Source organism: Vanellus vanellus (genome assembly GCF_965231255.1).
Source record: "Vanellus vanellus genome assembly, contig: HAP1_SCAFFOLD_66, whole genome shotgun sequence".
Classification (NCBI taxonomy): domain Eukaryota; kingdom Metazoa; phylum Chordata; class Aves; order Charadriiformes; family Charadriidae; genus Vanellus; species Vanellus vanellus.
In genome coordinates this window covers 398566-413630 of record NW_028128221.1, presented here as the reverse complement: position 1 = coordinate 413630, position 15065 = coordinate 398566, and the positions used below count along the sequence as shown (strand labels likewise).

Sequence of the window (15065 nt, the reverse complement as noted above, 5' to 3'; positions counted from 1 at the left end):
TGTAGACTATGGGTTGAGGGATACACTCAATTAGTAAAATTTCTGTATGACAAACTAGTAAAAGAAGGTCCACTACAGTGGACAGAAGACAAACAGGAGCCATTACAAAAACTGAAGCAGAAGCTAATAAAAGCCCTGGTTTTAGCCCTCCCCTCCCTAGAAAAAAAAAAAAAAGAAACCAAAATCATTTCACCTTCTTGTAAACGTGGCAGAAGGGATAGCGCATGGAGTCCTAATGGAGGGACGGGGCGGAAAAAGGAAACCAGTGGCATACCTATCCAAATTAATGGACCCAGTACGTGGGGGTGGCCCACATGCATGCAGGCAGTGGCGGGGACCGAGGCAGTCCCAGGCGACCGAGCTACCAGCACCTGAAACACCCCATCTCTTCAGCGGTGGAGCAAACCTGGGAGGAGAGGAAGGAAGTGACCTGGGGTGGGTCCCTTTTTTGGGAGGAGAGACAAGGGAGGAGAAAGGGAGGAGTCAAGGAAGATGAGGGGGATGTTCAAGCAGGGAAAATGGAGACAAGGGGGGATCAATCCCCCGTTAACTACCCCTGAAATCCGGCTCTTCCTTCTGGGACTGAGAGCCCTGTTGGCTTCTCACTCTTTGCTGTGGTCAGCAATTTCTCTTGTCACGCTCAGGAGTTTCACACCGTCTGTTCAATTAGCTACGGCTTACGCTGGGCCCTAATCTCCAGCTGTGTGCCTTAATGCATAGCCCCAAAGTTGTCTGCAGGTCACATCACTGTTTCCTATCCTCCATGTGCCAGTCTTCTCCGTCCCATGGTGGCTCTGAGCACCCTCCTCTCTGACCAGGCACCGTTTCAGCCCTTGGGAGTCACTCTTTCCCTTCGTGCCCTGCTGTCTGCCTGCGGCCTCATTGGCAGGCGCCGGGCACGCAAGTCCTTGCCTTGCACCGGAGACTGAATTGGACTCAAGCACGCTCAGCTGTGAAAATCAGGAACTTTATTTCTACAACCGAGTCAACATCAGCCCTTCTGCGCTCAGAGGAACGTGGGCAGGACAGAGCAGGCCTTGGCACTGAGGATGCCTTTGGCTCAGCAGGCATTGCCCCAGAAGGAAATGGTCGTGGAACAGGGCGGCCTGCTCTGGAGCCTCTTCGTCACGCTGCTCAAGCCTTTTTCCCCCACAGGACCTGCAGCAGCTCCTGCACCCGAGTAAAGAATTCCACCAGCTTCTGGAGTGGAAATGGGCAGGAGCTAATCGTGCCCGGTGGTGTTGGTGTTGGCCTTGGCCTCTGATAGGGGGTTGAGGCGGTGAGAAAATGACTCCAAGCCCGTGCTGTTGGAGTACCCCTTACTGCTGGGCGCAGTCCCATCTGGACCAGGATCCAGTCATAGAAGTGCTGGGTGGAGGTGTAGACTCCAGGCCGTTTGGCTCTGGCACAGCCTCTCCCCCAGCTGGTCACCCCAACAAGCCAGAAGTAGTCCGCGTTGTTGTCTTTGCACACCAGAGGACCACCGCTGTCACCCTGCAGGGGAGGAGAGAGGGTTGAGGTGGTGTTGGGTGGCCGCTGTCAGCGCTCTGGCCGGCTCCTTCTCTCTCCCAGCACCTGCCAGAGCTCTGCTCACTGCACACAACGGCGCTGCTCCGGCGCTGGAGCCTACAGAGCCTCATCTGGGAGAGGGTGGAGGGCCTGTAAGGTCGGGCGCTCTCTCATCTCTGCACAGTGCTCCCGGCTGTGTGGAAGGGGGATGCTTTGGGATCTGGACCTATGGGCTGCCGGGAGCACGGGATGGGCTTTCTGGGCAGCGTCCCCGGGCTCTGGGACAAGGCGGGCACTGGGCAAGGACCTGCAGCTGGGGAAGGGGAGGTGAGCACCAGCAGCGGTGGAGACCCAGCGGTGGCAGGGTGACTTGCCAGGCCAAGCACGTGCCGGGCGATGTTTGGGCGTTGCGAGAGGGCTGCCGGTGCTGCCGGGGCTTGACTTGCAGCACGTCCTACCTGGCAGGTGTCGATGCCACCCTGCGGATAGCCAGCACACAGGTTGTGGCTGTGGATGGCCCCTCTGTACCACCCGCTGCTGTTGCAGAGGTTGACATCAATGAGCTGGACCTTGGCCTCCTGCAGGACATCCGTTGACCCTGCAGCTGTGAGCACAGAAAGCAATGAAGCCCCAGCAGCTCCCCCCCTGCCTGGGTGAACCCCTTCCCTAGGGCTTGGCTTTGCGTCCTGAAGGCACTGTGCCCGTGTTTCCCCTCTGTCTGGCTTTGGGCGGTGGGTCAGCCCATTCTCCCTGGAGGCATATGTCCCCGCAGCCTCACTCCGGCTTTCGCCTCTGCTCTCGGGAAGCCCAACCCCTCTCCCCAGTGTGCCGAGCTTGCACTCAGGACACCAGCACTTTTGGGGAACTCACATCTTGCAGTGGTGGCGCCCCAACCGCTGACGTAGCAGGTGCGCAGCTCTGACACTCTAAGTGAGGCGTCGGGCACACAGGCAAGCTGGGTGTAGGAGTTGCACTGGACCGGCTGGTCCAGCTCCAGCAGGGCGATGTCGTTCCTCTGCGTGATATTCCTGTAGTGCTCGTGAACCAGCAGCCGCTTAATATGGCGCACTTGGGTCCCGGGGCCCAGCCGAGTCAACTGGGTGGCCCCGATCACCACGCGCCACATGCTGATGTTCCTGGAAGGCAGATGGAGAGGGGGGTCAGAGGGAGCGGAGCCACGCGCTGCAGCAGCCCCGCCGTTCCCTGCCTTCTGCTTCCCAAGGCAGAGAGGAGAGCAGTGCCACGCAGGCTGCCACCGCCCTGGCATGCCTTAGGCACGAGCCATGTGGCGCTGGAGGCTGCTAGGAAGCAGTGGCCCGAGCCCAGCCTTCTCCTGAGCAGTCTCTGGGCTGGGCTCGGCAGTGCCCAGGCACTGGGCGTACTGGCAGGAACGGGGATGGGAGTAGCAGGCGGTGCTGCGCACAGGGCACACACGAGGGTGGTGGGGACAGCCCCCTTCCCTGGCCCTCCTTACCTGGCCTCGATGAAGCAGTGTGCCGCCGTGAGGACCCACTGTGGGCTGATGAGGGACCCTCCACATATGTGCCCCGTGCCTGCTTCCCAGGGGTCCTGGATGCTGACGATCCAGGGCCAGGCTCCTGGACGGGCATCGGTGCCACCCACCACGCGCGACATGCCGTACTGGTAAGCCATGGGCCGGAGCCCGCAGGTCCCTCTGTAACCAGAAACTCATGACTGTCCTGCTCCACGGCGTGCTGCGCTTCAGGCTGAAGGTCAGCCCTCTTCCCTCCCCACAAGGCGCTGCACGGACAGCAGGGCCAGGGAACCCCCTGGGGCGGGCGGGCGTGCGCCCCTGTTTCTGCCTGAGCCCCGTAGAGGAGCTGTGCCAGCAGCCGGGGTGCTGGCCAGGATCTGAGGCTCCCAGGCGGGGTTGGGGAAGCTGTGGCCACGGGGGACAAGCGGGCTCCCTCCAGTGAACCCCATCAGGGTTGCCCAAGCTCCCCCCCAGAGCCTGGGGCCACTTACCCACAGCTGTCCCACGCGCCTTGCACAGGCCAGCACAGGGCCAGCAGGACGACGACGAGGAGCAGTTTCATTGCTGCCAGTGGCGGCACGTGGCACCTGCAAGAAGCGAACCGAGGGCCTGTCGCCACCAGTGCCGCAGCCGACGTAGTGCCCGCAGTGCTCACGCTGCCCACGGTGCTCTTGTTCCCGGGGCTGATGTCACAGAGTCGCTGGTTCCGGGCACCGGGCCCGGTGGCCTCTTGGCAGAAGGGGGGGCACCATGGGGGGTTCCCGGCAGGAGGGGAGGCAGAAGCCGGCATGGGACACCCCCGACAGACCCCCGCTGAACGCTCTGCCTGCGGGACGAGGCTGTGCAGGCCCCGCGGCAGGCAGCAGCGCCTGGCTGCGAGCGCTGCCTGCTGACAGCTGGCAGCAAAACACCCCGTGTGGCATCGCAGCCTCTTGGGGAAGTTCACTGCCACCCCGCTCTCTGCAGCCCTGTGCCACCAGGGCCTTCCCAAAACACATACACCAGAGAACAGAACTGCTACAGGCAGCATGCACGGTTTTGGGTGTTGAGGGGCCCATCTGGCTACAGCCGCAGCAGGCAAGCGGTGATGTGCGAGCGGGACGAGTCCAGCACACCCACATGCTGCACTCCGTACCTATGCGCACGCCTGGGCACACACACAGAATCACAGAATGGTTTAGGTTGGAAGGGACCTTGAACACCATCAAGTTCCAACCCCCCCAGCCTGGGCAGGGACACCTCCCACCAGCCCAGGTTGCCCAGAGCCCCGTCCAACCTGGCCTTGATCACTTCCAGGGATGGGGCAGCCACAGCTTCTCTGGGCAACCTGCGCCGGGGTCCAACACCCTCACAGTCAAGAATTTCTTCCTAAGATCTATTCTAAACCTCCCCTCTTCCAGTTTGAAGCCCTTCCCCCTCATCCTGTCACTACACGCCCTTGTAAAAAGTCCCTCCCCAGCTCTCCCGTCGGCCCTTCAGGGACTGGGAAATGCCGGCACGTCAGTTTGTGTGCTGCACTCTGTGTGTGCACGCATCGTGTGTGCCCTGTGTGTGGGTGCACTCGGTGTCTGGGTGCACTCCGTGTCCCGGTACCCACACGGTGGGTGCACACTGTTTACGTGCAGTGTGGTGTAGATGAGCCTGTGAGCGTGCGCACTGCAGGTATGCGTTCACTGGGTCGAGCACGTGCCGTGTGTGCGGGCATTTTGTGCGTATGCTGGCAGGCTGTGTGTGCCCGCACTGCGTGTGTGTGTGCGTGCTGCATGTGCATGCCTTCCACGCTCTGTGCATGACGTGCACGAGCACTGTGTGCATGACGTGGGGTGTTCCATGTGTGGTGGGGGCGTGTGTGGGGTGTTAGTGTGTGTTGGTCTGTAGTCAGTGTGTGTGTTCCTATGCAGTCGGGGTGTGTGTCAGTGTGTGTTGCTGTTGTAATAAGTAATTTAGCAAAAGAATTTTGCTTCAGCTCAAATGAATGTGTGCCCTCTATGGCTTCAGCTAAGATGGGTCTGTGCTCGCTGTGTGTTTGGGAAAGGGATAGTGTTAGACAGGATATCAGATGAGAGCAACAGTTGGAAGCACAGAAACTTGCAGGGCAAAGGGTGGTGTCGTTAGCTAAGATAACCACAGGAGTGTAAGGAATGAAGAAGCCACAAGAAGGACATGGTGATAAAGACTTCGAGCCTCCCTCCAATGACTGTCAGGAAGACCCCTGAGGAAGCACAGCGCCTGCGCTGCTGGAAGGGAGGGGGCATGTTCGGGGGTGGGCTGCATTCCAAGAACTCATTGATTATGTATTTGGGGGTGGGTCGTGTTCCAAGAACTCAAGAGGAATCACTGATGGAACAGTTGAAGAGGCTCTGAAGGAATATTCAGCAGTTTTCTGGGCCCGATCCAGAGACTGTTGCTGGCCAGGAATTATTAAAAAATAAATTTTGTCACCCATGCCTGGCCAGGTATTAGGAAAAAAATGGAAAAGATGGAAGACTGGCATGAGAGAGGAATCAATGAGCTGTTACGAGAAGCACAAAGAGTATACGTGAGGTGCGACGAGGAGAAGCAGAGGGCAAAAGCAAAACTAATGGTAGCGACAGTAAAAGAAATAACAAAGACTAAAGATAAAGCGCCCCAGAATCCGGGGCCAGGGATGAGAGCACACAAGATACAGGGAGCCCATCTGCCGCTGCTCAAAAAGCCCATGTGAATGAAATCAGGAGCCCCAGAGGGCGGAAAGTGTTACCATTGTGGGCAGGAAGAACATTTTAAGAGAGAGTGTCCCAGGCGAAAGAGATCAACGAGTGTTTAAAATCTGTCAACAGGAAGAATACGCTCCCGAGTAAGGGTGTCAAGGGCTCTGCCTGCTGGGGGAAGAAAGAATTAGTGAGCCCTTGATAAATTTAAAATCAGGCCCCCAGGAGGAAATTTATGCCTTTTTAGTAGACTCAGGAGCTGAGAAGTCTTGTATTATGAAATTGCTTTTGAATGGGAAGATCCGGACACCGGGAAGAAGCAGCAACTCCTCTGGACCTCCCTGCCTCAAGGATTCACAAAGTCCCCAAATCTATTTGAACAGACGCTAGAGAAAATTTTAGGGGAGTTCCAGGCAGAACCCGCAGTAAGAATCTTGCAATATGGAAATGATCTGTTGGTATCAGGAGAGAGGGAGCAAAAAGTCAGAAAGAGACATCGATACGTTTGCTGAATGTTTTTTTTGGAGAACAAGAGTTAAGAGTCTCAACGACACAACTGCAGTTTGTACAAAAAGAAGTAAAGTATTTAAGGCATCTAATTATCAATAGAAAAAGAAAAATCAATCCAGAACAAATTACAACATTAAGTGTGCCAAGAACGAAATGAAAAATAAAGAATATTTTAAGGTTACTAGAGTACTGTAAATTATGGGTTAAAGGATACACTCAGTCAATAAAATTTTTCTATGACAAACTTGTAAAAGACAGTCCAATACAGTGGAAAGAAGACAAACAAGAGCAATTTAAAGAATTAAAGCAGAAGTTAATAGAAGCCCCGGGTTTAGCCCTCTCCTCCCTAGAAAAAAAAGTAAATCACCTTTTTATAAACACGTCGTAATGCAGGAACAGGGCGGAGAAAGGAAACCGGTGGCATACCTATCCAAAATTAATGGACCCGGTACGTTGGGGGTGGCCCACATGCATACAGGCAGTAGTGGCCACAGCTATATTAGTAGAAAAAAGCCAAAAATTAACCTCTAGAAGAACCCTAATCATACATACCCCCCCACACACTGTAAGAACTATATTATCTCAAAAGTCTGGCCAGTGGTTAACAGATTCCAGAACTTTGAAGTACGAAACCATTTTAATAGAAAAGAATGATTTGACCCTCGTAGTAGATGGAAACCTGAATCCTTCACAACTCCTGTAGGAACAGGCAAGTGGGGAGCCGCATCATGATTGATTAGATTTTATAAATTACCAAACCAGGGTAAGAGAAGACCTAATAAACACACCAATGCCCTATGTAAAAAAAAAAAAAAACAACAAAAAACAAACCCAAAAAACTATCCAACAACTTTTTATAGACGGTTCCTCCTGATGTATAGATGGAAAGAGAGCAAGTAGTTATGTCGTCATTTTTGGGGAAGAAAAAGCAGTAATTGAAGAAGGAGGATTACCAGCAAATTAGTCAGCCCAGAGTTGTGAACTATACGCTCTGAAGAGAGCTTTAGATTATCTCCAGAGAAAAGAAGGCATTATCTATACAGATTCAAAGTATGCATATGGAAATTAACCATGAGAAGGAAGTCTCATGTTTTTGCTTTGACAGGAAAAAGCCCTGGAGAGCTTTCAGAAGATGCATAAGAGTCAGTACTGCTGCATGAGAGCAACAGACAGCAAAAGCCTCGAAAGTGCCTTCAGACTGGGGCAGCACCAAACCCCTTCGACCCCACTTTGCTGCGATTGTAATTGTTGCGTGTATCTATGGGTTAAGTGTAAGAATTGTAATAAGGTCATTTGAGGTCCCCGTGGCAGACAGGAGCAGTACCTCTCCCAAGTCCTCGATCTTTAGTGTATCCGATGTGGGAACACAACCCCAATAGATAAGTGTAAGTGGATTAGACATTATTGTTGCAGAACCACAGAGAATTACGTAATGTGGACCGACCCAACCAGAATGTTCACATATCCTCGAAATATCAACTCCAATACGAGTTCTGGGACCGAAGAAAGGACCCTATTGTGCCACAAGAATCAGAGATACCGAACTAAAGAGGGTGGAGGGCAAGACCAGGTTGGCCTCTGGACTCGCTGCCAAGCAGAACTATTTCTCGGCTGTTGGAGGCACCCCAATAGGCACGAGAGGTAGGAGTATAAGCCAGGGTGGACCTCCACTGCCAGTGGTATTATCACTAGTGGTATCTCTAGTACCTGGTGACGAACTTAAGAATAGGCAGAACAAGATTAAGAGCAACCAACCCAATCATTAGGAGAAAGTCTCATTTTTCAGTCACGGATTTTCAAGGATTTTCTTTTCAAGCCACCCAAACAGGGAGCGCTTTCATAGCCATCGGCAATTAAGTTCTCCATCCCCTCCAGAAAAGCCTTTTCCTAAAGGTGCTCTCCTTCCAAGGGCAGACCCACAAAAAGAAGCCCTCTCTGCTTAATCCATTTCACAGAGAATTTGAAATGCAAACAAGAATTAAACAGGACGTCTTTTCCCCGCTTCAGGGAAAGCCACTAATATAGACCTTGGCATATTTAGCAAATCTATCATTGTAATGCCTTTGCATTGCCCATTTCCACCTGGAGAGCAGGTTGCAAAGACTTTCATTAAAAAAAAAAACACCACTACAAAACATATTCCTATCTAGGATGTAATTTTATGAAAATAGGACAGAGGTGAAATTCCTGTGAAACAGAGGGGTTAGGATTGTTACAGTCTTCTTCATCTGGGTTCATCTAGAACCCAGATGAAACAATGAAGAATAGAATAGAGAAGTTTTGTTTGAGGCTTGTAATTATAGAAACCTGTCATGCACCAGTGACGCTGCTTAGAAACCCCCTTACCCTTCCCATCTTGATTTAAATATCTACACTCAAATTAATAGATATTAATAGAAATAACCATTGATTATTTGGATATGGGTATTGAGAGTAACGTATAGTCAAGGGACCAATCAATGAAAATCAAACCCATAAGATGCATTTGGGAACTAGGTATGACCTAACCTAGCTGTAGCTTTGAAGTACCTGTGAAGAAAGCGAGGAGTTGTAGGCCTGGTTAGTAAACCGAGAAAATGTTCTGGAGGTTCCAAGATTAAAGGGGGGGTGGAACTCTGTGACCAAGCTGAGCACGCACAAGGACCGGGTTCAACCAGCAGACAGAGTGAGGAAGACTATGGACGACCACCAGAGGACTCTGGATGACCACCAGTGTACCTGAAGGTGCATGTGTCACGGACATTTACATATCTTAATGAGTTCCCGGAAATCATATGAATATGTCAATTGTTTCTCGGAAATGTAATGAATATGTATATTTTAATTTCTGTAGTGGAGCAACTCGGTACGCACACTGGGTGGAGTGATCCCCTGTGCGCCCGGTGCCGTAATAAAGCAGTGCCTGATTTCTAAACTTAAATTAAGGCTTAGAAACTTTGGTCCTGGCGATTTACTGTAACAGTGCGGGGAGGGGGCTGCGTGTCGGGAGGGGATGGGGAGGCGACGGGGAGGCGACAGGTGACGCCTCCTTTTGGGGAGGTACATTGTACTCGCAGACATGACCCGCAGCCGCCGCACCGGGAGGGCTGTCCGGGGGCGGCGGGGCCGGGCCTCGGGGAATGGGGGCAGAAGAGACGGCCGGGCCGGTGCCCGGGGAGGGGGCAGCCCCCCCGGCCCGCCGCCGCCGGTAGCGGAGTTAAGCGATTTCAGGCGGAATTGCGGCATTGGCAGAACCCCCCGTGACGTCTGAGCAGCGGGGGGCTCCCACACCCCCCGCACGGGCTCCGGAGGCAGGGCCCCGCCCGGCACTGACGCACAGGGGCTCAGCGCGCTGCCTGACCGCCACCCGCACCCCCGCACCGACCCGCCCACGGCTACCGGGGGGTGGACGGCGGCGGCGGGGACACCCCGGCTCGGTACGGGCGAAAAATAACGCACCCTCCCCCACGCCTGCCCCCCAACGGGCCTACATTTGCATAGACCACGCCCCCTCCCATAGGTTTCCACACACCGCGCCTCCAGAACGAGTCCTCCCATGCGCCACGCCCCCGACTCACTATATTTGGATGCATCACGCCCATAGCCACGCATATTTGCATAGGCCACGCCCCCTCGCACCACCCACCTACCAGAGGCCACTCACCCCGGGCGAGGAACGGGGCGAGCAAAACCCGCAGCGGGGCCGGGGAAGACCGGGCAGCCGGTTCCTCCCGCTCGGGGCCCCGGAAGGCTCCGCGTTTGGGGGAAGACCTCCCCTCCATCCCATTCTTGGCCCATTCCAACATTCACTTTTGGATGAAACAGCCCAAAAAAGGGAAAAAAAGTGGGATTTAAACATAATTTTTGGGCCAGAATTCACCCAAAGGCGCTCAGGCAGTATCAAAGCTCCAGAATAGTTTAGTTTTTGAGGGGTTTTCCAGAGGTGCTGCACTGAAAGTGCGGAACGGGCGTCCGAATGGAGTTGGGGATGGGAAAAAAATCGCAAATTGCGCTGGTAGCTTCTCCCAGGCCCCATGTGTTTTAAAAAAATCCAGTTCCCCGAGTTATGTTATAGACAAATAAAGCACCAAATTACTCCCGATTCCTTTTAAGGCGCCGGTGACAGCATCACCCAGACAAAGATGACACGCACGGGGACACACAGATGTCGCTGACAAAAGGATTTGCAGCACCCAACAATTCCCAGCTTTCTTCCCCCCAAATTGTTTAGATTTGTCCAATGATATTTCCTGAATCCTGGGTAAAAACTAATAATAACAAAAAAATAACTGGGGAATAAAAGCGGGGAGGGAGAAGGGGGTTTGGTGATGAGAGGAGTCCTCCTCTGTGTATTTGTCCAAAACTCTGGTTTTAAGCCCTGAAAAAAAGGAGGTAGAGGCAGCGTTGTGAGGATTTAATGCGTTTTAAAACACTATGAAAAAGAGCTTTTTATAGATTCACCACCAACGAAGAAAATTGTATTTAGGAAGGTGGGAAAACTGCCCCAAAAAAAAGAAGGAAAAAGCACCCCCAAAAAAGGGGGAGAAATGGGGGGAAACTGCCCCAAAAAGGAGGGAGGGAAAAAAAAACTGAAAAGGGGCGGGGGGGGAACGAACAACACTTTATAGGAAGGGTTAAAAGCTGCTTTAAGGAAGTGCTAAAACCGGCTTTTTTCCACCGGGAAGCTGGGAGACCCCCTCACTTCCCACCTTTAAAACCCGCTTTTTGCTCCAAAGCTGGGGAAAAAAAAAAAAAAAAAACACCAAAACAAAACACCGCCCCGGAGGGAGGTGAGTGGAAAGGGCTGTGTGTAGAAAGAAAAGCTTTAAGGACAGGCTGGGCTGGGGAAAGGTGGTGGGCCCTGAGGGAGGGCTTGGGGAGCGGGGCTAGAAGCGTGGGTTTGGGGCAAAACTCTGGGAAAGAAACTGCAGGACAGGGCCAATCTGAGGATACAGTTTTCGCGAAGCTTCAAGCAAAGGGTGACCAAAGGTGCCTCTTGTCCTTTTGTGGGCTGGTTCTGTCTAAGTTATTCATGCGAGTGGACTTTTGCCACACGGGATGGGAACGTTCGCTTCCCGGGATAGCTGATGCCCCTGGATAACCACTGCCCGCGAAGCACTGCGAAACCCCGTGTTCAAAAATGAGAACAAAGGCCGGGTTTTGCCTCTCGGAAGGATCTCTAAGCACCGTCTCCACGTTATTTTCAGTACCTTTCTGGTTGTTTTCTTTCCCCCCATCCCCGTGATGTCCGTCGGGGGGGCTGGCGGAGCTCTGCAGGCGGATGTCCGTCTCATTTTGGAGAAGGCCGGGCTGGTTTCGGGCGGTCCCGGATCTTTTGGAGGAGGGCAGGGATGGTTTCGGCCTCGCATTGCCCGACGCGGAGAGAAGCGCTGATGTGGAGCTCGTTCTCCTCGGCGCGGCCCCGCCCCTCTCGCTCGCGTTTGCCGCGGCGACGCAGGGGGGCGTGGCCCGGGTCTGCCCCTCGGCACATGCGCGGTTGGGCGGACGTGAGGGGGAGCACTTCCGGTGTACGGCGGCGGGCGGGAGCTGTGAGGGTCGGTAGCGGGGGGGACGGGGGCCGAGGAGAGCAGGAGCGGGCGGGCGGTGGCGGTGGAGTCCATGGCCAGTTTGGGAGGTTTGTGGGGTGGCGGGACCGGGCTGGGGGGGCTCGGGGGGCGGTCTGGGCCTGTTTGGGGGGGGCAGAGCCGAGTGGGGGGTCCCCGGGGAGGACAGGGCCGATTCAGGCCCCTCCCGTCCCCCGCTGCCGCCCCCTCACCCCCCGCTCGCTCCCCGCAGGTGGCGGCAGCCCCGGCCGCAGCGCAGGGTGCCCGGGGCCGGCCTGGCCGGGCGCTTGGCTCCGCTCTGGGCTCCGCTCTCAGCCCCCCCCCCGGCAGGTCAGCCCGGCCGTGCCCCCTTGGCCCGCCTCCAGCCCACGGCCGAGTCCCCCCAGGTACCCCCGAGATGGGTCGGGGGGTGTCAGCGCTGGGCCCCCTGAAGCGGAGGTGGGTGGTGGGCACGGGCATTGCTGGGAGCCCGTGGGCAGCCCTGGGACCCCCTTAAAGCCCACGGAGAGCCCCGGGGCCCCCTTGTCTCCCCCAGAGCCGACGGGGAGCCGTAGCTGTGGAGTCAGCTTAAGGAGTCTGCCCTAAGGACTGCTGCTTTTTGGAGCGTTGGGGGAGGGGGAGGGTTGTCGGTGTGGGGAGTGGAGGTGTGTGGGAGGAGTCCCGTGTCTTGAGGGAGGTTTGGGGGTGTTGAGCAGATTTGTGGGAGTGGGGGAGGGGTCCCCTCCTTTGGAGCTCCCTGGTTGGTTTCTTCTCAACTGTGGGAGGCAGCGGGCGAAGGGGGAAGGCAATAGAGTGAGTTGCTGTATTTCAGTCCTTGGTTGAGAGTCAGCGACTCTGCTCCCTTGCTGCTCAGCAGACTATTAGCTCCGTGGGGCTGTTTCTCCAGGCAGGCTACGACTACAGAAACGGCCCCACTTCCTCGGAAGAGTTGTTAGCAGTGACGTCTCTTGGGAACGTACTGCCTGACGTTGGATAGACCTGGCACCACGCAGCAGCTCAGAGCCCCACAGCGTATGCTGCCGCTCTCAGTTGGCTCCATCAAATCCTCTGACCTGAGAATGCCAAAGGTACAGAGTTGAAACAGGCCCTTCCTCACCCGCTGAGTCAGATGAACCTTTTTGCGCCCAAGTCGGCTGGGGACTGCTCCTGCCTCACCGCCTTCAGGCGGAGCATGGCTGTGAGCAGGGGAGCTCAACACAGAGTGCTTGCTGATTGCAGCCTGCTCCCTCGGGGGAGCACCCGCAGCCGTGGGATGGGAGGAGGAAGGACAGCACGAGGGCTAGAGACAAACATTTTATTTCTTTAATGTTTCACATACGCAGCACCCCAGAGGGGTTCCTGGCCCCACTCCCCACAGCCGCTCAGTATTCGGGGCACTGTTGGTCTTCTGGGCCTGGCGCTGTCACCGCTTGCAGGGCTGGCAGAAGCAGACACGGCTAGTGGCATCTCCACCAGCCCTTCAAGTAGCCCCACAGCCGGGCGCAGCCCTGCCGCAGGCACCTTCCTGCCCTGCACAGCCCTGGGTCTGCCTGGCCACACTCCCTGCCCGTGGTCTTGCAGGACTCCTCCGTCTTTGCCTTCAAGGCCTGGAAAGCACAGGTGATCTCCTGCACCCGCTCCACCTTGTCCATGTCCATGGCTGGGGGCCTTCTGGGGGACAGGTGCTCATCCGTGGGCCCCTGTGCCCTGTCCATCCCCTGCTGGGGAACCCACTCTTTCTCGGTCCCTGCTGGCAGCTCCTGTGGAGGCTCCTGGCCGAGGACCGGCCCCAGTTTCCGCACTGCCCCACTAGCAGCCATGGGAGAGCGGGGTTGTCCTGAGTGTGTGAGCACCACTGGCTCTGTTGCTGCACTGGGCCAGGGCTCCAGGATGTCGTAGAGGGAGCTCTGGGAAGAGGAGCTGCTCCTCAACAGGCTGCTGCAGTCCTCCGAGTTGGCCAGCGAGCACAAGCTGCAGGGGCTCTTGCGGTGGCCCTCGGGGGGCCCAGGAGCCCAGGGGGTGCCTGGACCAGAAGCAGCTGTCCCCACTGATAGGACCTATAGGCGGCAGAGGAGGGCAGGGGGACCTGGGGGCTTGGGGGGGGCAGGGGGTAGAGAGAGGCATCACTGCTCAGATGGTATATGGTTGGCAGGGAGCCCAGTGGGTCCTGTGGGGCCCGGTGCTTCCTCCTTGCTGCCTCCTCGGTTGGCCTGCAGAGGAGGAGAGAGAAGAGACCCGCTGCACCCTGTCTTCTCCGTCGGGGCCCACGGGCAGCACCCCCTCCTCAGCAGGCGGGCAGGGCTGCCCAGCACAGGCAGGGCAGGGCACGGGCTGAGGGTCTGGGGCAGGATCTGGGGGTCTCCCCCACACTCCCTGCTTCTCCTGCATCGACTTGAGCTCCCATCCTTCATCCGCTAGCCGAGAAGCTGCTGAGGGAGGGGACGGAGTGACGGCCGGCAGCCCCCGGCACAGCCCCGGCTCAGGGCTGCCGTGGGGTGTGTGCCGTTTGCCCGGTGCTCGGTGCTGGGGCCACTCACTGCTCTGCTCCTGCGGGCGGGCTCTCACGTGCGTCATCCCTTGCTTTGGCTTCTTCCAGTCCCTCTGCAGGACCCCGGGAGCTGGGTGAGACGGGAGCAGCTCCCAGCCCCGCGCCGCAGCCCCCCACTCCTCCCCACGCTGCGGCACAGTGCGGTGCAGCAGTCGCCTACCTGGAGCCGCTTGGTCCGTAGCACAGAAGAGACCGCGCTGAGCCCCATCAAAAGCATCACGAGCGGAGCCAGGTGAGCTGTGGGGGGGACGTTGGAGTCCCTCCTGGCACCAGCAGCGGTGCAGCCGCGCAACCCTGGGGTGCCCCCCATGGGAAATGTTAAAGAAATAAAATGTTGGTCTCTATCCCTGGTGCTGTGGTTCCTCCTCCCATCCCGCGGCTGGGGCTGTGCCCCCCTCAGTGCCCGACCCAGTGGGACAGGCTGGCACTGCGGGCACCCACCAAGCTGGGGGGGGGTGGTGTCGGGGGAGGTGGGTGGGCTGGAGAACGGGAGGAAGCACCTCTTGAAACCAGCTCGGCCCTCTCCAGCCACAAAACCCTCCCCAGAGGCACCAGAGGGGACCCCCAGATCCTTGAAGGGCTGCCCCAGACTCCCTCTGGCCTGCAAGAGTCCCCCCCAGGACCCCTTACGGACACCCCAGTGGCGTCCCAAATCTGGGTTCTTTACCTGCTGGGCAAGCCAGTAACACACTGTGTGGGAGCAGCCAGCCAAGCCGGTTTCAGAGCACAAGAGGTGAGAGGCAGGGAGCTGCCATCCCACTCAGCTCCATCCCCGCCGTGCCTTGGCTGTG

General features: G+C 56.5%; 1 protein-coding gene across 1 annotated transcript; it reads right to left on the bottom strand.

Annotated features, from left to right (window-relative positions):
• Positions 1-1134: 1134 nt before the first annotated feature.
• Positions 1135-3162, bottom strand: LOC309684661 (acrosin-like; the record flags this gene model as incomplete). The annotated part of the gene is made up of 4 exons (XM_082500528.1): positions 1135-1494; positions 1968-2113; positions 2380-2645; positions 2984-3162. The coding sequence occupies 4 exons, from the start codon at positions 3160-3162 to the stop codon at positions 1135-1137; spliced, it is 951 nt and encodes a 316-aa protein (XP_082356654.1).
• Positions 3163-15065: the final 11903 nt, after the last annotated feature.